Below are 24,784 nucleotides of genomic sequence, written 5' to 3'. Positions count from 1 at the left end.
AATTATTGTCATTATTAGAACGTAGTGATTATATGCTCTTTGGTCATTATAACTTATTTATAGGGCTGCTCTACACCCTCCTCAACATACCTATATATTTAACTCTTGCACATAGCGCTATAAATGCGCTGCGTGCAAGAGTGTATAGTCGACAATATTGATCAAATAATTATTGATGAGCCTTACAAAGCCGGTTTAGAATTTGATGCAATAAAACAACTAGAATACCCAAGCGATTATATTTATTTACAAAATCCTTTTAATGTATCCTATTATCACATCTCATTAACACACAATTTTAACATTATTGTATTGATATAAATTTTCCTAACAACACACTCTTATATAATTAATAAAATGATAACGACAAGCAAAATCTAGGTTCCTTCAGTATCCAGAGTGTAAATCTAAATTAGTAATGAACCTTACTATGATTACCTTATCAACCGACAGTTGAAGTGAGAAGTTTTAAATGGCAGTCTTTATGACATTGACATTAAGATCTTAGCAACAGCCAGTCAAACTATTAGCGAATATTACGCGAAACTCTGCGTACGGGGCACCACTACCACAAACCATCACAATCTGAGGGTCTATAGGCGGGTCCACACAGAGCAAGCGAGCGAGCACGTATGTGCGAGGCAACTTCCTCGCGCACAAAACGGCCAATATAGACGTGCCTCGGCCGAGGCAGCCCGCGCGTTTTCCTCGCCTGAGCGCGCTGCCTCGGCCGAGGCACGTCTACACTGACTGAAATCGCGAAACAAGAAAATCGAAGTTTCATTATGTAACCTCTCTATCACTTGCATATTCGAGCGATAATGAGGCAGATAACTAAATTTCGTTTTTCGCATTTCCCGGTAGGCCCTTTGCAAACAAACCGCCTTGATTCATCGATGTCATATTTCATTATCTGTGAAAACTTGTCAAAAAGCAGTTTTAGGCACAGTATGTATAAGTTACTCTGTCTTACAATAGGTGCTAGCGCTGCACTCTGGCGGCAGAATATTGCAGTAATACTTCCTATTCTCAGCTGCATCTGATCCACAAGATTGATTTCTGTTTATCCACATAATTGTTGCAGCAGCATGATATAAACCTTTATACATGTAACCCTCGACCCAATATTAACATAAATATAGGAACGTTTAAAGTCTATAATCACATTTGGGATTGTAAGGACTCATAGTATTCTAGTTCTTCATCGGTGACCGAGGGCCGAAACGCCTCAACGCCTTGCCACAACTCCGACACTCCCAGGACCACTGAGTCGGGGTTCAGTTCGCTTTCCTTCACTAAACCTGTGAACATGAGAAATGCATTTTTAGAAGGGATGTATCAACGAAAGTTAGTCGTAATCAGTCATAGTTTGGTAATTTATAAAATAAACCAGTACATACGTTCTAATAATTTATTTCCGCGTTTATCATTCATTCTCAAAAGCAGGGATCTCCGAATTAGGGCCCGCGGGCCGGATCTGACCCGTGAGCCCTGACTTTTGGCCCGCAGAAAAGGAAACGCGAGAGTCGGAAGCCTTGTCAGCCTTGACCGTGGCTCTCGGGTGAATAAAAATGGAAACCTAGATCTAAAGTGGAAATATGGGAATTGGGAGTAGTAAAGGGCAGCAGGGAACGGGCAGTTCGACTTGTACCCGGCAGCTGCTGCTGGGACATTGGCCTAGCTTCTAGCGTGTACAGTGACCTGCGTGCAGCTGGCGCACCAAGCCGCGCACGGCGGCGGCGCGCGCGGCGCCGACCACGCTGAGCAGGTCGGCGCCCGTGCAGCCCGCGGGCAGCGCCGCCGCCACGTCCGCCAGGCGCACCTCCGGCCGCAGCTTGTAACTGGGAACAGACCACAGATTACAGGAACAAAACTTCTTAATAAAAAAATCGATCAAGACATAGAGAAATAAGAAGTAATAGAGTACTCACTCCATACATCAGTTTTGGTACCAAAATTATTATTATATTCGCAGTCGACATCTAGCATCGAGTAGCAGAACTCTCAGTAGCTTCTCGACAATAGATATCGCGGCAAACAAAAAGTCTAATGCTCAACGATTTTCCGCTAATATTATAACCAGAGTAACCGGAACTCTATTTTCAATTCCTACATTTACACCTGTCGGGCATGCTCAGTGTAGGGTTTCGAAGTTACCATTCTGTCAGAACAGGCCAAACGAGGACTATTAATTAGTAAGTATCATACATTACAAGCATAAGGGAGTACCTTCGCAGCGCTTTGTGCGTCTTTTTACCAAGAGAAGATTTTTACAATAACTTAAAAACGGCTAGACCGATCATGTTCGCTATAATTTTTACTAAGCTTTTATTTCACGATTTTATTTCATATTTTTTGGACCCATAGTTCAAAAGTTAGAAGGGGATGGTCACATATTTTTTTCTTTCGGAGGAATTATTTCATAAAATATTAACTTTATCAAAAAAAAATGTTTGATACCCGTATTCGTTTTAAAATACTTATCCAATGATATCCCATACTATTGGGTCAAAGCAAAAAATATATCAAAAAATATAATTTTGTATGGGATTTTTTCATAAGTTTTTATTTCACAGTTCTGTCGCCTCCGTATCCATGCCAAATTGCAGTTTTCTAGCACTAACGATCACGGAGCAAACCCGAGGACGGACGGACATGGCGAAACTATGATGGTTTCTAGGTCACTACGAAACCCTAAAAAGTTCTGATGAAACACGCTGTAGACTAAAATAGGCACAGAAAGTGTAACTTTTCCGCAAGGTTTGTGATGACTATTATGAGAGCTACGTTGGTTACAATATATACAGTTCACTATCGTGTATGTAACTACTTCTAGTGACTATACATAAAGTTGATACGTCGATCACCAACCTTCGACACAGAGCCTTGAACGTTCTGGTCCTCTTATACGGTGGGCTCGTTTGTCAATTAATCCGGATCTCACAATCAGTAGCAACTGCTCCAGGTATAATGGTTAACTCGTAGCACGCATTATGAACATTAAGTTCTTAACAATTTGCACAGTAAAGATATACAGTTACAAAAGGCGGACTTGATGCCCCAAGGCATTTTCTACCAGTCAACCTTTGGGCCAAACAGAGAAGCAAAGTTGGTGCAGGGTATGTAAATAATACTTTAAACTTAATTTACAGTACATATGGTGCTACTTTACCGCACTAGTGCGAAAATTAGCATATTACGTTACTGTATCAAACATTTAAAGGGCCATATGTACTGTAAAACGTTGTACGATACATGTGCGAATAGGTAATTCGCAACTCGTGTCGATTTAAAACACTCCCTTCGGTCGTGTTTTAATTTATCGCCACTCGTTTCGAATTTCCTATTTTTCGCACTTGTATCGTAATGTACTATTAGAGTTCACTTCCGCGTGGCTATTTCTACTGACAATGTGGGACATTAATCACCAACCTTCGGCACAGCGCCTTGAGCACTCTTGTCTTTTCCTCAACGCCGCGGTACGGGCCTACGTATACTAGCTTGTCAAGTCGTCCGGGTCTCAACAGCGACTGCTCTAGGAGGTCTGGCCGGTTCGTAGCGCCCATTATGAACACAAAGCTCGTCGCGTCGGCGTCTGTTTGGATAAAAATAAATTAGAGGTAAAACATCATCCATCGACATTACTACTAAGCAAGGGGAAGTGCTACTAATGTGTTTCGAGATGAGCCTCATCAGTGTAGGTTGTAGGCTGGTTCGAGTACTGAACATTACCGTCAGCCTGCGTGACGCCGTCCAGCTCGGCGAGCAGCTGGCTGACGACGCGGTCGCTGGCGCCGCCCGAGTCGCCGGCCGCGCCGCGCCGCGGGGCCAGCGCGTCCAGCTCGTCCAGGAACACTATGCAGGGAGACGAAGCACGTGCCGATTCGAATACTGAAATAAAACGGTACATTGATGACAATTGTGTTAAAAAAAAGAGCGCGCTTGGTACTAGTAGCAAAGTGTTATATAATCAGAGATCGGCGGGGGTGAGCTGTTTTCAGTTTTGACATAACATGGACATACCTTGTCATTTAATGGCAATTGCCCAATGTGTAATTAATGCTTATAAACTAATTAAATTATTTTATTTCGGCTGCCTTTCTGCCTTTAATTATAACTTATAATTCAATTGCAGCACGAATTTGTTTAATACTCTACACGATTCAATCAATGAATCTTTGCTATTAAGCAGTTAAGTACTAATACTAAGTATAATTTAATTACCTTTTCTAACATTCTCTTCAGACTGGCCAATATACATGTTTAGTAGCTCTGGCCCTTTCACGCTGAGAAAACTAACATTGAGTTCCGTGCTCACCGCCTTGGCGACCAGCGTTTTGCCGCAACCCGGGGGCCCATATAGTAAAATACCTGAAAGTATTCATAAAATAAATAAATAAAACATTGGTGGTAAGAATCAGTCTGCATTAAGACAAGGAATAGGAAGATTCACAAAGTATAGTACATTGTAATAGAGGCCGGAAAACCGCTCAAAGATGGACGAGTGTTTGAAGGCCGACACGTTAGTGGAGGCCCTCGAATAATACGAGTCCATCTTTAGAGTTTCCGGCCGAGGCATTACATAGTGGTTTTCACGACTACTGCGAGGAAATAATAAAATATTTGCATAACTATAAGTACTTTAATAGCAATTAATATTTATATTGGCGTGAGGACAGGTTGTTGAAAGAAAGCGAGTATTATTGCCAGGAACATTTATATTTCACTAGAAGAACCCATTTTTATAGCGTAGATACGTGTTTCTTGTATTTTATTGTCAAAAAAAAATTTCCACTATCCAATAGGGTTGTTTCCATCTACAAATCTTAGGGCAGAATTGTATCCCAATAAATTCTTATGGATAATAAGAACATGTTAAACTACCTTTAGTGGACCTCTAATGAGCATATTTTTGTAAATATTGAATTTATAATAACTTTTAATACACGTCACGTGATCCAAGTCGAAACGATATTGAAGATTTTGATGACGTCACAACTCGGTTTGACAGTTCGATCAACCAAGGCCCCGATGTCTGGGGGCCTACCGCGAAAACTGAAATTCGCAAATTGCGGGGATCTTTCTATTTTACTGTCACTAAGACGTAATTAGAGTGACAGAAAAATGTCCGCAATTGACGAATTTCGATTTTCCCGGTAGCCGCCCTGTTCTCAGTACAACATTTGAAGGGCCCTCCACACTCGTGCGCGATGGCCCTCGCGTCAATTTCGCAGATTGTTCACGCCTTCGCGCCTTATTCCCCGTTTTTTGTCGGTATTTGGCCCGCGTAAAAGGAGACGCGAAGCGCGAACTTGCAAGACTCCACACTCGCAATCGCTTCGCGCCGCGATTCGCTCACGAGTCGGTTAATCCGTTAAACTGTCATAACCTTCTATGGCGGCTACTTGGTTATATTGGGTGCGAACTTGATCAACCAAAAATCAATTTGACAGTTCCCAGTTTGAATCAGTGCCTTGCCGCAAACTAAATCCGATCAGCTGACGCTTCGGCGCCATCTTGCCGCGAACCAAACTGCGAAATCGCCGTGAAGTGGTGCGAGTGTGGAGTCTACGTCAACGTCGCGGTATGTTCGCTCCGCGAAGTCGCGCCGCGATTCACGCGCATCGTCTGGAGGGGGCTTAATACTCAAGACATTTTGGTGGTGGACAAGCTGTAGTATGTGTGCGTATAGGTAAATGTGTGTGAACAACCTTGGTGTTACGTGTGCATGTACATAGTTATATGTGAAACCGTGTAAACTGTGACGTCACACAATATTCAATGAGCGTTTTGGGCGCGAAAGCATCTATCAAAAGATATTTCGTTAATTTAACATATTTAAAGCCGTTATTAGGGTTAAAGTTGAATTTTAGGACAACGTTTGGTTAATATATAACGTATTACAAGCGATTCAAAAAATTGGAAACAACCCTTTTCAGTAAGTATTTTCCGATCCCGCCTTTTTTTACTTTTTTTTTAATAATTATTGCCTGGATGCGAGTCCTTAAGCCAATTTTTATGTATTACTTTTTTGTATATGGAGACCTCACGTGTATTTTTTCATAGTGAACGAAACTAAGAAAAAATATCTAAGATAATAGAGTTGTTTCCATCTACAAATCTTAGGGCAGAATTGTATCCCAATAAATTCTTTTGGATTATAAAAACATGTTAAACTAATTTTAGGGGACCTGTAATGACCATATTTTTGTAAATATTGAATTTAAAATATTTTTTGGCACACGTCACGTGACCAAACTCGAAACGTCTTTGAAGATTCTGATGACGTCACAACTCTCGGATTGACACTGTTGACAGTTAGGCGATAAACAACAAATGACAAATGTCAGTTGACAGTTCGTATCTTCTACGTGTGTATGTAGTTATGTGTCAAACCGTAAACTGTGACGTCACACAATTTTCAAAGAGCGTTTTGGGCGCGAAAGCATCTGTCAAAATATATTTTGTTAATTAAACATATTTAAAGCCATTTTTCGTATAAAAGTTGAATTTTAGGGCAACTCTTAGTTAATATAGAACGTAATACAAGCGTTTAAAAAATTGGAAACAACCCTATTAATGTTAGATTTAAGATAATTGCCGTGCCCTACCAGGGCCCATGTGAAACAGACTGTTATGTAACACCTGTGTACCGACCATGGATGCAATAAATATATGAATATCTACCACATACTTTTTCTCCGTTTCGTTAAACATAAATCTTCATTTGGCACTTGAAAATAGCGAGTATAAACCAGATTTACTCTATAAAATACTATTTAACTTAAAATTAGGTCAAATGAAAAATTAAGATACACGTGAGGTTATGTGGGGGAGGGGGGGGGGGGTTGGCCAAGAACCTCACAAAATATCACCAAGGGGGAGGGGGCGTCAAAAAAGTAGCCGAAAAAACCTCGCGTGATTTGTGCACAAGCCCTAACTTGATTGATAAATAAATGTAAAATAATATGTATGTAGGCATGACTAACAAACAAAATACAAATAGCCTTTATTCACTGTGTCAATAAATAATCTTACATATAATACTGTCATTTTATTTCTCGCTAGTCAGGCTGTCGGGGTTTCCGACAAAAGCGTCCTCTAATGCTTTCTAATATCTCTGTGGCGTAGTGTATAATTAGTACGTAAGCATTGCATATAAGAACGTGTATCTAACCTATTGGGGGCATAATAAATCACAATCTTCGACGAAGCTGTTTTTTTAATTAGCGCCGTCCGTACATGGCGACCCTCCCAGGATACAAGAACACATATACATTTTTTTATTTTTTATTTAAAACTTTATTTTTCCTTAAATATAGTTTATGACAAGTTCTAACAGTATCATTTTTCATTTTTCTATTTTAAGACCCCTGTCGGGTATAGGCCTCCTCCATATCTTTTCACCTTTCTCGGTCTTTAGCCTTGATTAGCCAGTTTTCTCTAGCTGTGGCTATAATATCTTTGGACCATCTTGCTGTGGGTTTTCCCCACTTCCTTTTGCCATGGGGTCCTGGCCACTTTGTGACTTTGTTGGTCCATCTGTCATCTGTCAATCTTCCTATGTGGCCGGCCCATCTCCATTTTTGTTTCAGCACAAACTCTAGTGCATCTATGATGTTTGTTTTGGATCGGATGTACTTGCTGTTAACCTTGTCCTTTAGTTTTATACTGAGAATGCTCCTCTCCATTGCTCTTTGGCATGTTCTTATCTTTAATTTGTTCTTGTTTGTGTGCACCCTAGTTTGTAAACCGTATATAAGGCATGGTAAGATGCATGTGTCCATTACTGTTTTCTTATGTTTGAGACTGTAGTTTCCTTTTAGAAGCTCTTTAAAACTCCAATACTTCCTCCAGCTGATATTGATTCTGCGGTCTATCTCCTGGCTGTTGCTGTCAGTGTCAAAGGATATCCTCTTGCCTAAGTATATGTAATGGTCTGCAAATTCGAGTTCTTTGCCTTGTATGTGTATTTTTGTAGGGGCTTCGTTAGACACATATATACGTCGGTGTTTATGTATTTCGGGCGGTATAACCTACAGCGCCATCTAAATTAGTGTTCTCCAAACCTAAACCACGCTAATAACCACAATACAATACAAATCCTCTTTATTGCACAACCTCAAAATAAATTTATACCAAATAAGAATTATGTAGTTTAGTAGCACATTGTGCGTGCCACAGGCGGAACCGAAATTACGAACTTGTGTTAATTAAGCCCTCGCCTTCGCGCTTAAAATTAACACTTGTTCGTAAATTCTTGTTTACCGTTTACACACAATGTACTATTTATTGCACAACCTCCAAATAAATTTACATGGAAACACACATAACCACTTAGCTAGTGTAAGGCCTGAGTGAACGCTCGAAGCGGAGCGTTCGGCGGGGCGTGCAGCGTGGCGTTGGGCTCACAAGTGATGTGAGCAGCGTGCAGTAAGGCCGCTCCTATATGTTTGCATTTGTTGAAACATGCGCGTCCCGCCCCGCTGCACGCCCAACTCGAGTGGCCGCTCAGAGCTCAGGCCTTACACTAAGTGGTTATATGTATTTCCTTATAAATTTATGTTGATATTGTGCAATAAATACTACATTGTTTGTTAAGTACTGTACACAAGAATTTACGAACAAGTCCAGGCCGTACACAGTCTTTTCTTCTTAGTTTATGATAATACTAACCTGAACGTTTGAGACTAGAGTTCTTAAATAAATGTGGATATTTGATTGGAAACTCAATGGTTTTCAAAAGTTCCTTTTTCAATTTATCGAGTCCACCAATATCTTCCCAGTGGACTTTTGGTATTTTAGGAGCATCTAGATGTTGACTCTGGAGCCCTTTTATTGATTCTGAAAGACACAATGCTTCAAATAATTTACAAATTTTAAAGAAATATGTAATAAGTTGTACCTCCAACTTTTGTGTTGGAATTGGGAATTTTTATATTGTTTCTACTCAGAAGTCAGAAAAACTAGCAGTTTCGATTTTTACTGAGAAAAAAATATTCGCCATTTTTTTGGTACATTACATTAGGTTCAATACAACCGTAACAAAACGGACAACTAAAAATTTATGAAATTTTGGGGATACTTTTTTTCTCGTAGGATCGAAAGAGCACGTGATTCTGAGTGGAGAGTGGAAATAATATACCTAAGTACAACTTTAAATACCTAGTTGGTTACTAAGTTCTGTTACTCGATTTGCAACCTCTTTATTTACGTTAAAACAAATGCTACCGAAAAAATAAAAAATGACATAATGTGGTAGATTTGTGAGCTATAATTATATACCACACATAACGCTTATCTCGTCGTATCTATAATGAATTGGGGCCTAAGTTCATTCAACTTTCGTTCGTATATTTTATGTAGATAAAGATTATTGCAGTAACAGAATTTATTAGTAACCAACTAGGTAGAGCGACCCTATTGACTTATTGCGTTAATGCTAACAATAGCATTAGTTAGTCATAAATGGTAGTCAGTAATGTTTAGATAGGTAGTTATTTTATTTGTTGATATGGTGTTAAATTAATTTGCGCTTACTTGTAAAGCATGCTGTGTACACTTGTTTTGGATCTTATGCTAGATTCCAAGCCATGATATGCAATTGTATGTTTCATGATATTGTACGATTTCTGTTAAGTGTACCCAATAAAGTAAAATAAAATAAAAAGTGCTAGTCAATATTGAAATAAAATAAACACTTTTACATTACAGTAAAAGCATCCAGAAACAACTAATACTCGTAGTTACATACCTAAAGCACAATTAAAATCATCTTCCTGAAGTAGATGTAAATTTGGGTCCTCACAAGGCAAATGTATGTAGCTATTATGTTGCTTCAAATAAGATTCTCGCATTGCAAAATGTACAAGTGTATCTATATCACCACATAAAAATGTTTCAGTCTTTGCTGCAACTCTTTGTAAAATATCTTTAGTATGGTTGCTGAGTGCACCTTCATCATCAATAATTATACCATCTATTGTATTTTGGTGTCCATCAATATTCAATTGCATTGCAGAAGTATACCATACAAGCATCTCATATCTTTGCTGGACAGTTAATCTAGAAAGCTGGAACTTTTCTAAGAATATTCTAAGTATGTTTGGTTTTAGTTCCACTTTGTCTGTGACGGCTATAAAAATGATGGGGTGCTTAGTATAGTTTTGGTATAAGTCTATTATTGTGTTCATAAAATATTCCATCACTCTGCAGTCTTCATTGTTTTCCGGGTCTACTGCAAACACCTGTAGAATAAACATTTAAATTAAGGTACATACATCTATATTGTATCTGCATATCTCTATCTCTATACCTGCATGTTAAGTACAGCTAAAAATTACTGTAATTATATGTAATTATATTAGGTAATGAAGGAAGGTTAGTTACTACTTGTTACTACATTTTACCTCAAAATTATCTAAGAGCACTATGCACGGAGCAGCTGCCTTTGCTTTCTGTACAGTGGAGTTGATCTTGCTCTCCGTCTGCTTGGCTGTGGAGCTCTGCAAGCCGTTGCAGTCAATTGATAAGCAGTTCAAACCTAAAATGTGGGTTATTTTTAGTGTACCAATTTATTAATTTTCATAAGGTAATGTAAAGCATTATGAAAAATTAATTAAATTCAGAATAATATTTTTGAATACATGTCGAAGAGATATTGTAATTAATGAATATCCTACCATTATATTGGGCTAATGCTTTAACAAGTTGATGTCTGCCTGACCCAGCAGGCCCTGACAATAGCAGCATTGGCAAAATAGGACTAGGCAAAGAAGCAGACAGGTCACCTGCAAAATTAAAACTTAATCTTTAAACTCTGGTTATTGTAAAAACAAATATTGAAATGAAAATAATCTTAATATGTCTTACTTATCTCCCCTGTTACAAATGGACTAATGGCATCTTGAATTTGTTCAAACTTTTGCCTTAATCCAGTAGGGCATAACTGCAACATTTGCAGGTTAATGTTATCAGTTGCCTGGGATTTGAAGAACTCATCTTTTGATTTTATAGCATGAATGTTTTCACCCAAAATTAGATGTGTAACTCCCTTAACAATGAAAAATGACTGAATCACTTTTGAATTATATTTAACTTCTATATTCTTCCTGCTATCAATTTTATTACATTTGAAGTAAAGTTTCCCCACAGCTTGTACCAGGTCAAGGTACTTGTAGTGATATTTTGATGTGACGTCCGGTGTAAGCTCAATGCTGAATATGTCATTTAAACTCACTAATTTAGGTAGTTCAAAATGATTACTCAAAACTTCTTTGACAAAGTCGTTGGACAGATCATATTCATTTACAACAAGACTGACTTCAGCAGTCTCTGCAATACTAGGTGCAAGCTCCAATGAAGGTATAGTATGAAATGAAATGCTAATGTCCCTACAGTGTAGTAGTTCAAATGAAGATAGAATATTATACATTTCATTTTCTGAAGTCAAGGCAATATCTTTTTGTACTAATGTTGAACCCACAACAGGAACTATTCTTATATAGTCAAGGCTGCCTGATCTATTATCCATCCATAACTTCTTGTGCAATTCAGAAGTTAAGAAGTTCAAATTGTATTTAATCAATACATTGTCTCTGTCAATATTGTTTTGCGTAGTTTTGTATTTCGATTTTATATCGGGAGTTAACTTCAGTGCAAGCCATAGGACACCATTGTCAATATAGAACAGATTATCAGCACTTAATTGTAAAAAAACTTCCTTTGATATAAACACACATTTATGTTGCAACACGGGTAAATTCTCTACTGCATATTCCTTACAAAGGTGCCACCGAACGTGTGTAGGAATGGTCTTCAACTTAAACATATCTATGTCTTTTTTAGCTAAGACTTTTCTTTGATAAGAGAGCCTAAACTTAACTGCCAAAAACACGAGGAATGTGTAATAATTGTACTTTGGGTAGATTACTTTTAGGCAAAATTTGATTACCCATAGCTGAACAGTAATGCGATCATTCATAATTAACAAAAAGAACTAATAAATAACAATAATCGTATGATTTTTAAGACATCAAATACTTTTTCTTATTGATATCATAATTCTGATAACAATATACAGTGCTACAAATGTTAAAGTCACTGTCAGAAAGAAGCTCAAAGGATTTGTAGCTAAGCTATTCCACGCATTACTAAAACCGCCTGAAAACCGAAATTCGCAAATTGCGGGGATCTTTCTCTTTTACTCTGACTAAAACGTAATTAGAGTGACAGAGAAAAATGCCTGCAATGGACGAACTTCGATTTTCCCGGTAGGAGCCCTGTTTTTTGACAAGTTTTCACAGATATTAAAATAAGACATTGATGGTTTGTTTACAAAGACCTACCAGGAAACGCTAAAATCGAAATTTATGAAATTTAGTTATCTGCGTCTTTATCGCTCGAATATGCAAGAGTGATTTTGTGAGAGGTTAGATAACGAAATTTCGATTTTTCTTGTTTCGCGGTAGATCCTCTGATTTTGATGGATTGTGGTAGTGGCGCCCTCTAAGCAGAGTTTCGCGTAATATTCCCTATATATTATACTACTCTTTGTATTCCCTATTGATTATTTAAAGAAATAAATATTCTTCAAATTTTCATAACATTATTACCGGTTTTTTCAAGCCCTCACGGAACCCAATATTGTGGCAACACTAAACTTCGTCCATCTTTCTTTCCGGTTTTCAAGATGGTGAGTATTTCGTGAGAGCGTTAAAAAATTGGGAATAAAAATATTTATTACTTAAATTAATTCAAAATTCAGTAATCAAACATGAAAGTTAAAGTACTGATTCTGTAAATAGTTTCAGTTGTATATTTACAACGTAAGGTTTTGCAAGTGAACCTCGTGGCGATGTCGCTTGTCAACAACATTTTTGTGATTTTAGCCGCCCAAGAAGGACGCGAAATCCTCGGCCAAGCAGCCGCAAAAGACACAAAAGAAGAAGGAGGGGTCTGGTGGCGGCAAAGCCAAGAAGAAGGTAAGGAAGTTGTTGGTGTTGTAAAGTGAGGTTATGTCCATGTCACTTTGATGATCGGTTTTTGACAAACTTTTAGATAACTTGAATAGTTATAAAGGCTCTTTTAATATAAGTACCAAATGATTAACAATTTACGCTTGAATTTTAGTGAGAGTAAAATCTGATATATTGAGGCTGATGGTACTTGAGGTATAATATGGCCAAAGCCCAACCTTGTCATGCACACTTTACTCATACCGTTTTTCTTATTTGCAGAAGTGGTCCAAAGGAAAAGTCCGTGATAAGTTGAACAACCAGGTTCTATTTGACAAGGCCACGTACGACAAACTGTACAAGGAAGTGCCCCAATACAAGCTTATCACACCTGCCGTGGTCTCCGAAAGGCTAAAGGTCCGCGGCTCCCTCGCCAGGCGCGCGCTCGTTGAGCTTAGGGAAAAAGGTAAAAATATATTAGACAATTTGATCACGGTTGATTAAAATAATTTGTCATTTTTAAAAGAACACCATACCAATCATAAACTTACAATGTTTGGATTGATATACTAATGTTGCTTGCCACCTAGAAGTAAATGAGTACTGTTCAATACATTTTGTGTTAGAAAGTGAAGCTTTGGAATGATCAATAATGTGTGTTGTTTCCAAGCAGAAGGTCCTGCTTTTGCTTGCCATGAGGATGCTTTGATAGGCTATACATATAAAGATACAAGCATATCTTGTCCTTTTATGGTATGTGACAAAGTGGGACCTTTGACTAGACTTTCACATAATTATTTTACAAGCAGTGGTAAATAATAAGCAAGCTATTATTTAAAAATACAAACTGGAAAACAGAAATCATCTATGTGCCTATGAAAACTTGCATATTAAACAATAATAGATGTCATTTTAACCCTTATCCCTTGGAGTGGTAGGCCACCGATTGTCATTAAAATTTCAAACTTGATTATTTGAAATTCACTACAGATTATTTTGCTAACAAAATGAGTCATTATCTGTCATAGAGAAAGGAAATCCTATTCATGGTAGACAATCTCAATTAATGCTTCACATGGAGTTACAGCAGAACTACAAACATGACATTTAATGCATTATGCATAATTATTAAATCAAATTAATATTTCTTGCACCTGAAACTTATTCTCCTTTTTACCATACTTTAAAGTGGTTGTGGTCTAAATTTTATTGGTGACTGATATGTGGTAATAAATAACACAATTGAGCAACTCTATTGCCATAAAGCCTAGCAATAATGGATGTCAATATCAAATGTTTTCTTCTTCAAAATATAAACAAAATTGTGTTACATTATCATAAAACAAATGAAATATTTTGTGATGATAATTTCTAATGGAAAATCCATGACAGTCAAAAACTGATATATTGAGTCTGATTTTTTTTCAGCACACAAACCTCATCATTAGTGCTTGTTACATATGTTTCACCAACCGTTTTTGTTGTTCTAGGTTTAATCAAGCAGGTAGTCCAACACCACGGGCAGGTGATCTACACTCGCGCGACAAAGGGTGATGATCCAGTCGCGTAAAATTATGGATAAGGTTACAAAATAAAAATAAAAACCAAATGCGGTTGTTTTCATTTTTATTCCTTCTCAGTTTCAAGACAGTCTGCAGTAAATATAAGAGTCAAGAATGAATAATGACAAAGAAAATAATGTTAGGCCTTTACACTTGCAGTAAGTGCTTGCCAATCAGGCACGCCTGTAAGTCTGGAGACCCACTCTACTATGGTAGTTTACACAGTGTATCAAAGAGCATATAATCACTACATTTGTGTATGTATCAAACTGAGACACTTACAGATTCATACAAATAGATTTCATCTTTCATATGAAAGATTCTAAAAAAAAAAATGTTTTGCTGATAACTACTAATTAAAAACGGGGTTCTCCTGTACTATTTATATTACTACTAACTTTCTGAAACCGTATATACATGGTGAATACCCGTTTTAATACAAATGACTATGCTAGTTTCAAATATTGAATATTTTGCTGTCTTAAGACGACAACCTATGATCGGCACGAATGTTTGTGTTTGTCGTCTAGGTCGCTAATCGTAAATCTCGCACGAGGGTACACATCCCTTAGGTGGTCCTTGAAGCTTGCCGCTTGCTCATCACTTCCCGTCTCAACCACGACATTGGCCTGTAAAAAAAAAAATTTTTGCTGACTCATCTAATGCCATGAACTGTTACGTTTACATAATGCTTCTATGTTTCATGAACGGTAGGTATACTTATTTATTATAGGAGACAAATTAGGGAAATCCGGCACCTGACAAGGAGTGACATCTTAGGTAACAATAGGTAATGCCCGTGCTTTCCTTTGTGTAAGGTAAATGTTTCTGTTTTCGACTTAGTCACATTTATAGAATTTTGTTTTGTGGTACGTTAGCTAGAACCTTTGTTTATATTCATAACAATAGAAGACGTGAAGATACTGGAAATTAACGTATAACATACCCAAGTAGATCCGACATCACAATGCACGGGCATCTGATCAGTTACCATGCTTTTCAGCACTACGTTCTGTTCCGACACAACTTTAGCGAGGTTCGCCAGACCGTTCCGATGATCAGCCACAGGGATGGAGAAGCGAAGTAGTCGTCCACTGGCGCCCAGACCCCGCTGGATGCTGCGCGACAGACGGCCGCAGTCTATGTTACCGCCGCTTATGACGCACACAGCACTAGAACATTTGTTTAAGACAAATGCGGAAAGTAATAAGCTAATAAGTGTCAAAATTGTAAAACAAGCGAACGCGAGTGTTATTTTGGGATAGGCTTTTCACTGTTTCTCGTGCTTCCTTGTGCGAAGAAATAAAAAATATATACTTAATAAACAACTTTATATAAACATATAGGTAACCCATTTTTCAGTGGCACCACATGCTCCAATCCTAACGTAAGATCAAGGAATATGATGTCAGCGCGTTTGTATGCAAAGGTGCTAAGCGAATAGTGTTACCTACTGACTGATATTTCTTACCTTGTCACTTCACAGAAAGCGCCTTTATGCATATACTTGTGAAGCGAGCACTTGAAATTATTATTACCTAACCTTTTTAGACTAGGTGAAAATATTATACCGTTTCCCTCTCAGCTCGGGCACGAGCCCCTGCATGACGGCGGCCACGGCACAGACTCCCGCGCCGTCTACCACGAGCCGCTCGCGCTCCAGCACGCTCACCATGGCTTGTGCGATCGACGACTCTTCTACTACCAGCTAAAACGTGTTAAATATTATATAATCAGACTTATTTCATAACAATCATAACTTTCTAATAAAGCAGAAGGTCTCTTTGCTATCAACACCAGTCGAAAGTAAATCGTCACGTATAGACCGCGGGCCAGGAGCATATTTTGTCAGTCATCGCCTCCCGGCTGATACTTTGTCAGATGATAGTTCAGATGCTGGTTTAAACTAAAAGTCAGCTGTAAAATGAACATATAAAAATATGCGCCTTACCTCTTTATGTGCGGCAAAGTATGCGTAATGTGTAAATTGCGTAATCCGTTGATGGCTTTTCAGGCGTTTATGCGTGATGATTATGAAATGCTACATGCAAAGTTTCATGATTTGTTATTGCTATCATAAAAGGTATAGCGCTTATTTTTTACATGTTCATGCGACCAGCTGATGTTCTTAACACCGCGATATAACCGGCTGACGATTTTTTAATTTCAACTATCATTTGACAAAGTATCAAACGGGAGGCGATGACAATTTTTTTTTTGCTTTTCAGACGAACTGTGTACGATGGGCCGATCAACTATCGGAGCCGTTTAAACTGGAGTGTGGGGTACGACAACATCTCCCTTGCTATTTAATGTATATGTTAACGCTCTGATTGGAGAGCTAAGCGGTGCCCATGTCGGTTGCTCTATTGATGGCGTGTTCATAAACAATATAAGCTACGCAGACGATATGGTGCTGCTTGCGCCTTCGATCAGTGCGTTAAGGAAATTAATTGGCATATGTGAGAGTTATGCTAAAGCTCATGGGCTGAAGTATAACCCCTCCAAGAGCGAGCTAATGATTTTTAAAGCGGGTAGAAAAATTCCTGAGGATGTTCCTTCTGTCAAGCTAGATGATAAAGAAATCAAAAGAGTGTACCATTTTAAGTATCTCGGTCATATTGTCACCGATGACCTAAGAGATGACATGGACATGGAGAGAGAACGGAGAGCGTTGGTGGTTCGTGGGAATATGCTTGCACGCAGGTTCGCTCGCTGTACAGACAAGGTTAAAATAACGCTTTTTAAAGCTTACAGTCAGACATTCTACACGAGCAGCCTGTGGATTAGGTACACCCAGCGTTCCGCAAACGCTCTCAGAGTTCAGTATAATAATGCTTTCAGAATGCTGATGGGGCTGTCACGGTTCTGTAGCGCCTCGACGATGTTTGCAGAGGCGCGCACAGACGGGTACCATGCCATCTTGCGTAAGCGCTCAGCATCTTTAATGCAACGAGCGAGAAGCAGTCCCAACAGCTTTCTGAAAGTATTAGCCGATAGATGCGACTGTCGAATATGGAGGCACCTGGTAGTTGTGACTGGGCGACCTGTACGTTGTTTTGTTACTTTTTAGTTTAGTTTAGTTGTAATTAGTAAATACTAACACTAGTTATTAGGTACGTAGCTTAGATAAACTAACAAAATCTATGGATTGTAAAGATCTGAAATAAATGATAATTTAATTTAATTTAATTTACGTGTTTCGGTGGCTGCCATTCCTCAACCCACCTACGGAGCGGCAGCTGACGTCTACGAGGGTTCATCATACCTAGCCGTTAACAACACGAGTTTTCAGCCGGGGAGGCGATTGGTCATGGAAATTGTTCCTGGCTCGCGGTCTAGTAGATATATGCTTATGCGAAAACTTGAATAATTCGCAGAACAGAGGAATTTTGGCGACAGTTCAGCTGCTTCAAATAAGTATACATGAGCAAACAGTATCTGTTGTGCCACACCTAGTCTTACTTCGCATATTTGAGTTGTTTGCAAACAGTTTGGTCCTTCGAGCCGGATAGGAAAATGTTTTCGTATTAGGTCTAATAAAAATAAATTCAATATGTCCTAACCATTCTATCAAGTTTTCCCCTAATTGTGGCAAAAGCGTTGGGTCCCACAGAGGATGCGTTAAGTCCCTCGGCCAGATTGGGTGCGACCGGCACATTCATGGGCTTCCCAGCTTGCAGCGCCTTCATCATCTTCGGAACTTTTGCGCATTCCGCTCCCTATAATGCAAACTCAGACTAAACGAATGTTAAATCATCCACGTAAAACAATATGTCACGTGTCTCTTTGAAAGTGGTGTACCTACCTATAGAACAGTCGCCCGCGGTATTTCCGAACCGATAGGTACGACATTCAAACCTTCAAGAAAAGAGCGTACTCCCATCTTAAAAGCCGGAAACGCACTTTCAACCCTTCTCGTGTTGCAGGTATCCATGGGGGACTGTAATTGCTTACCATAGGGCGATTAGTCTGCTCGTTAGCCTCCTATATAAGGTACCTATCAAACAAAAAGTTACCTAATGTGCAAATACCCTAGGTATACCTTACCTACAAGTGCGCGATAAATGAGCATTCGCAATAAGTTAATTAAGGCATCTCATGCCGTTACGCTGCAGTGATTTAAAGGGTTCCTCGCCCGTTCCTTCCATTGGCATTTGCCGACATGAAGAAACATAACTTCGTGATAATAGAAACTCGATAACTCGTAATATATGTCGCGTATCTCACGTAAACAAGGCAGGAACACTTGAGCTTCTTGCAAGCAACGAGAACTGCGGCGAGAAGTCCACCGCTCGCCACGGGCACGATCACCGCGTCCAGTTCCGGAAGCTGCGTAACTATCTCCACACCAACTGTGCCCAGTCCTGCCATTACTGCGGGATCGTCTGATCTGCAATGCCGTAGGCGTAGGTAGAAGGTAGGTTCTTTGAAGATTTAGTACTCAAAGCGCAAAATTGCTTAGATGTGCTACACAGGCGTTGTGCCTATAGATACCTCTAATTAAATAAGTATATATAGTTAATAAACGCACCTAGAACTAACAATAGGTATACCTATAAATAAGACCTGAACTAGTTTTAGAACCTACTCATTTTATAAGGTTCAATCAATCAATTGCAAATGAGCGGGTAATACTGCAATGAGATATGTACTAAGGTAGCTATAACGCTGCCAGAAGATACGAAAATGATTAAACCTCATTATTATCCGGTGGCTCTCATCAGCCACTTTCTGTGCGTAGTTGGTAGCGTCTTGGACATTTTCTCCATACAAGACCACGTCCGCGCCGAGCTCCGAACAGCGGTGCACGAGCGCCGGCGGCGTGCGCTCTGGGAGCACCACCATCACCTATTTGATTGTACTTATAAGGGTCATTCTCTCATTTCGTGCAAATCGGTGATATTCTCTCGATTTGTAATTTTTCTTTTAATTGATAAAATTTTGGATTTCGTCCATGTGTGGATTCGTTTATTAACACTTTTATGCTAAAGGCACCTTAGTAACCTTATTACTTTTCATTTAATAGGGCTACTGGTAATGAACTACGCGCTGGTAATGAAATGGCCTGAGATGGTAATGAATGATAAAGGAAAGGAATGAAATTGTCATCGGACGGTAATTTTTTCACTGGACTGTAATGAAACAAACTTATGAAATCTGACATAAAAATCTTTATTTAAAGAAAATTAACAACATTAATAAAATCAACAATATTAAAAACGTGTCGATTAATGTCTGGCATTTAGCAAATACACAATATAACTGCATAAAACTATGAAATAGTGAAAAGGTGGCATAAAAAGTCCCCCAAAGAAATATATATGTATGCTTCTGAATAAGAAGAATTTTGTTACAGCCGATCCTTATTTGTTATTTAATAGTTTAAGTAACCAACATAATTATTGTTTTATTCAAAAAACTAAACTAAGTTTCAATCGGTCTTTGATTAGTCTATTATTTTAAATTGTTACATTGTCATTAATTGACTCACTACCTACGCAATTTCGATTAAATCTCTTGCATAGCAATTATTTTAATGGCGTGTTTTGCAAATTTCTACAAAAAATTTTTTTTTTCTATTTGACCGATTTGACCGCCATTTCTTTCTGTTTTCTTTGAGCACGAGGTGTCATTTCCTTTATGCTACAAATCTTTTTTGTTCCTTTCTTAACAAGTATCTATTTCTTTCTTTTTCTCTTTGTATCGCATATAATTCGGGATTATTTTTTATAATCTAATATTTTTCTTTTTTACGCTGCCTATCTTTTGCTAGTTAGTCTTCTTTGGTCATTTTTTTCTCTGGCCTGGTCATTTTAATGCTAAAACAAAGTGATAACAAAGCAGTCATTAAAGAACATTTGACTAAGGGAAGCCCTATAAAAATGGGAAACGTGCACACGAAGACGATACTGGGAATCTGTAGCCGGATGTTGCCCCAAAAATAAACACTGCGCGTAGAGGAAAACCTGGAGGTAAATATTCAGGCATGGCAAGAGCTAAAGCACAACAGCGGAATATAGATTCGGATGAGTATGAAATGATCTCTGACGTTGATGAGGATGCCGAGCGACGTATCATACGTGCACGAGGGAAGGACATCTATGAGTATACCAGGGCAACTCCTGCCATCAGCTCAGAAGTTGTAAAGAGCTCCTCCCCGGTCTCGAAAATCTATGAGGGGGACATAATTGACGAAGTCTGCACGGAAGCCAACAATGTGCTAGAGGAGGCTCGCAAATCCGGGAACTTGAATGCCTCAGCCCTGTGCCGACTGCTCCCAAATGTAGGCGGTCCGAATGCTCCGTGTCAGTGACTGTATGCGCGAGTACTAAGGAGCATGGCGCTGTATGGGGCGCCAATATGGGCGGACAGGCTCTCGGAGCGCAACAGCGCCCTACTCAGGCGGCCTCAGCGAGTAGCAGCACAACGCACCATCAGGGCATATTCAACGGTGTCCCATGCCGCAGCGTGCCTCCTAGCTAATACCCCTCCGTGGGAGCTTGATGCTCAGGTACTGGCGGAGAGGTACCGAATGAGGGCGCTGTCGAGGGCGCGGAGAGAACGCGTAGACCCCGAAGAGTCGGAGCGAGTGCTACGTCAGGCAGAAGAGAGGCTCCTGGAACGATGGAAGGAAAACCTGGAGGACTCGCCCTATGGCACCCGCACCATTGGGCACTCTTTTCATCGTTCCGGGAATGGATAAAGCGGAAAAGAGGTGTGCTATCATACCGGCTGACCCAGGTGGTGCTTCGGTCACTACCTGCACAAAATTCAACGGGAGCCGAGTCCGGTCTGTCATGAATGTGGTGACTCGGACGACACAGCCCAACACACCTTGCAGGTGTGTAACCGGTGGGATACCGAGAGAGGTGCCCTAACGGGCGTTATTGGGCGTAATCTCTCGCTGCATAGTGTTGTCTCGGCCATGTTATGCAGCGAGAGATCATGGAATGCGGTTGCCACCTTCTGTGAAACCGTTATGACACAAAAGGAGGCCGCTGAGAGAATACGCGAGGAAAATGTGGACGCGCATCCTCTCAGGCGCAGACGGCAGAGGAGAAGGCGAAGGCGCTATGCAGCAGCCTTAGTCTGATCTTCCAATAGGGCTGGTGGGCTGGGTACCCACCATACGGCCCCACACGTCTAGGGGGAGGGCCATAGCGTCCCTGGTCCTCTCCTTCCTTAGCGCGGGTGCTCCCAGCGTCTATGCTGGGGAGCGTCGTGGTAGAATGGCTGCAATCCCTCGGCGCTCCCAGTAACGGCAGAGCGGGTGACGCCGCAGGGGATGTTAGTGGGTATTCTCCTCCCCTCCCTCTGTGTAGCAGAGAGAGCTGTGGGAGGAGCGAGTCCCACATACTACCCCCACATGGGCTGACCTGGCCCGGGGGTGAGATGCGTAAATGCATTTACCCCTGCTTCACCAAAAAAAGGCGATTATCTCACACTGTCACCGCATTTCGTTACGAAGTGCGGTGCAACGAATTCGCGAGCGGCGACGATGCTAAGGTGGTGCAGTTGGCTCCGTATCTTCGTCCGGAGCTGCTATGCACGACGAACCAGGTTTATGAACTAAAACCAGAAGTAGAATAAACATATTTTTATGATATACTATTTCTTAAGATTAATATTTATCAGACGCACCCCTACATTCAAAACGTATGTATCACAGAAGTACTGAACACTCATGTTTTGAGTGTCATCACAAGTAAAGGTAACAGAGCGGCAGGTTTATGTTAATCTACTGCGCTCGAGTAAACCCGAAAAATCCCCGGTTGGGCTCCCTTATTATTACATATCTACAGTTTTAAATGCTTATAACAACGTAATCTTTATAATAACTGAGCCTCTTTCCATTAAATGTACTGCCTCGAATATATTATCATTACCTTCTTAATGCATTCATTACCTTCCCCAGTAAAACTGGAAGGAAAAGAAGTGAATGAAACAGATATGAATGACGTTTTGGAAGTTTTTGTCGCCTACGTCGGTTGGCATCAGACCTTAATTTTGCAGAATAAACCATCTGGAAGGCAACACTAAAACACTTCATTACGTATAATTATAATAATGTACACTTGGAACTTACTGTGTAAATCACTGGATGGCGATGAAGATTGTTTTGAACCACACTCCTTTTCGACACGCGAGAACGTAGGTATGTTCGCTAACAGCGGCATACGCGCGTCCGCTACGAGATCACGCGGCCAACTGACTGACGAACAATGCGTAGCATCGGCGGTAGACGCTATATACCCTTGCTATGTAGCAAAATATAGCTAATCCATTTCTCGCGTCGGTAATGAACAAATTACTTGAACCATACACTTATAAGGCTGTATAATTTTAACTGTTAATATCTAGCTTCTAATATTAAACGATTTAAAACATAACTAAATTAGTCATTAAGTGAGCAAACAACGAGTTTTCTATTTTTAGTATCTTAAGGTTCAAATGTAGGTCAAAGTTATACCTTCATGCGTTACATGTAGAGAGGAATGAAAAAATTGGGTGTTAATTGTAAATATAAAGAAAACTATTACCTTTTTAGAATTGTTCGTTGAAGAGACATATACTTTAGGCCGTATGTTACAACCTTGCTTTTACAGATATTCGAAAACTACAACAAATTTTTGGTAAATTACCTAAAACATCGATTTGCACGAAATGCGAGAATGACCCATAAGTGTTAAATCGACGATCCCAAACTCAGGTGATATTTAACTTTAAGTCTAAGGAAGGAGAGACTAATTTTATTCACCTCCTTTGGTGATTTTGACTATTTTTTTTTTTAAGTTTACCGGAACACCGAGCGCCCTGCCGTGGTAGGCGGCTGCCAGAGCCATGCTGCCGTTCGAAGGCACGATAACTCCTCGTTTAGCAGCGTACTCCGAACAGGACAAGGCGTTGCGGACACCGCGCTCTGCGACACTGTTGCCAATACTTTAGTAAGTAAAACAGATAAAAAAGTTAAATCTTTGTTTCTCAAAATACTATTTCATAAATTCCAGGGGTCACCACACGGGCTCCCAACAGGATGCACCAATGATCTGGTCAAGACCTCATGTAACTGTTGGATGAAAGCAGTGCGTAACATAGTCGTTGTGGAGATCAGGATGTCTATAATGTCCAGCAGTCAACTGACAAAAGTTAATGCCATAACTCACCTTCCAGTATATTGCAGATTTTCACATTTTAAGTAAATATTGTAATCCATGTATTTACTTATTTTTGCTTCCTGTAAAATTATATAAAAATATACATGTTTACATGTATTATTACAGTACACATTTTTACTAGAGCTTACAGTTTTTTTTTTACAGTACTTACACAAAGTGGGGTGTGTATTACACTCCCTTCTATGTTTTCTATTGCCTGTTTTATATCATTAAAATTTAAAACATGTGGCTGTTCCATTTTTTCATAGTCCTCCTAAAATGTTTATTATATTAATTAGTAATTCAAGCATGACTATATGGTAAACACTTGTACATAGGTGTTAAACCAGTGGCTCTAAGCTTTTGAAAATAATCTAAATACTGAGTCAGCAAAATTTTTTTTAAATAGGTGTTATAGGACCCACTTACAAAATTTTAAGAGAATCAGTTGAGAAATGCGACCTGTAGAATTGAACATCTTTTAAAGCCCAAGCTTTTAGCCCAAGCTGAGACCTTTGCTTTTCTTTGGTCACATAGTAAGTAGACACTTTAATTGTACACCAGTGATGGCATACCTGTTGTGAATGAGGTATGGTGGGCATCCTGCTGGTCAACGGAAGAGACCCCAAGACTTTTATATATGTTCCTATGCCCTCACATTACCATTTGCAAAGTAAATTATCAATGGCCTGCTACTCATACTACTATAATACTATTTACATTACTATACCATTGTTTTTGTTCTGCTGTTTCGATTTAACATGAACACTGTAAATTTAGATTATGATTATTTTGCTTAGAAAGTGATAACTGTTGGATAACTGATAGAATGAAAATTATGTCAGTGTGACATATTACATCATAAATAATAATAGACTAAAGGTAAAGTAGAAAATAGTTTGCTTATGTCCCATCTTTGTGAATAATTTCTCAAATGCAATTTGCATTGTATCAACTCAAGTGGAGCAAAACAACAAATGGAAATACAAATTGGTTTTATTTAATTGTTCTACTTTAATAAAAAACAAGGCAACACATTCACAAGTGATCATCATAAAACAAGTTTCTGATGTTATACTGCACAGCCGTGGTAATTAAATGTTTCGGT

At 39.3% G+C, this 24,784-nt stretch overlaps 3 protein-coding genes across 6 annotated transcripts; 1 reads left to right on the top strand and 2 right to left on the bottom strand.

Annotated features, from left to right (window-relative positions):
* Positions 1–225: 225 nt before the first annotated feature.
* LOC133528669 (peroxisomal ATPase PEX6) lies at positions 226–12,157 on the bottom strand. 4 transcript variants are annotated; one of them, XR_009801031.1, is made up of 11 exons: positions 10,873–12,157; positions 10,683–10,790; positions 10,410–10,543; positions 9,755–10,247; positions 8,677–8,844; positions 4,225–4,371; positions 3,733–3,891; positions 3,433–3,595; positions 1,702–1,841; positions 439–1,301; positions 226–407 (listed from the first exon to the last, which is right to left on the bottom strand). XR_009801031.1 is itself a non-coding variant. In XM_061866131.1 (11 exons), exons 1-11 carry the CDS (start codon positions 11,981–11,983, stop codon positions 1,162–1,164), a joined length of 1,758 nt encoding a protein of 585 aa, XP_061722115.1. In that variant the 5' UTR covers positions 11,984–12,157; the 3' UTR covers positions 226–1,161. The 4 variants fall into 4 exon arrangements, 3 of the variants coding, with proteins under 3 accessions (XP_061722115.1, XP_061722114.1, XP_061722117.1); XM_061866131.1 differs by having other exon boundaries at positions 226–1,301; positions 10,873–10,948; positions 11,954–12,157; XM_061866130.1 differs by having other exon boundaries at positions 226–1,301.
* A 618-nt stretch (positions 12,158–12,775) lies between these two features.
* LOC133528459 (small ribosomal subunit protein eS25) lies at positions 12,776–14,565 on the top strand. The gene is made up of 4 exons (XM_061865852.1): positions 12,776–12,787; positions 12,891–12,983; positions 13,239–13,422; positions 14,447–14,565. Exons 1-4 carry the CDS (start codon positions 12,776–12,778, stop codon positions 14,524–14,526), a joined length of 369 nt encoding a protein of 122 aa, XP_061721836.1. The 3' UTR covers positions 14,527–14,565.
* Positions 14,566–14,848: 283 nt separating this feature from the next.
* LOC133528054 (L-threonine ammonia-lyase-like) lies at positions 14,849–24,558 on the bottom strand. Its single transcript, XM_061865260.1, has 10 exons — positions 24,407–24,558; positions 23,849–23,950; positions 23,686–23,756; positions 23,320–23,449; positions 19,218–19,369; positions 18,749–18,911; positions 18,085–18,240; positions 16,090–16,226; positions 15,465–15,690; positions 14,849–15,147 (listed from the first exon to the last, which is right to left on the bottom strand). The coding sequence occupies exons 1-10, from the start codon at positions 24,437–24,439 to the stop codon at positions 15,013–15,015; spliced, it is 1,305 nt and encodes a 434-aa protein (XP_061721244.1). The 5' UTR covers positions 24,440–24,558; the 3' UTR covers positions 14,849–15,012.
* Between the last annotated feature and the right edge of the window lie 226 nt (positions 24,559–24,784).

Source organism: Cydia pomonella, chromosome 19, assembly GCF_033807575.1.
Source record: "Cydia pomonella isolate Wapato2018A chromosome 19, ilCydPomo1, whole genome shotgun sequence".
Classification (NCBI taxonomy): domain Eukaryota; kingdom Metazoa; phylum Arthropoda; class Insecta; order Lepidoptera; family Tortricidae; genus Cydia; species Cydia pomonella.
Note: the sequence above shows the minus strand (reverse complement) of the source record. Positions and strands in the feature narration are given on the sequence as shown.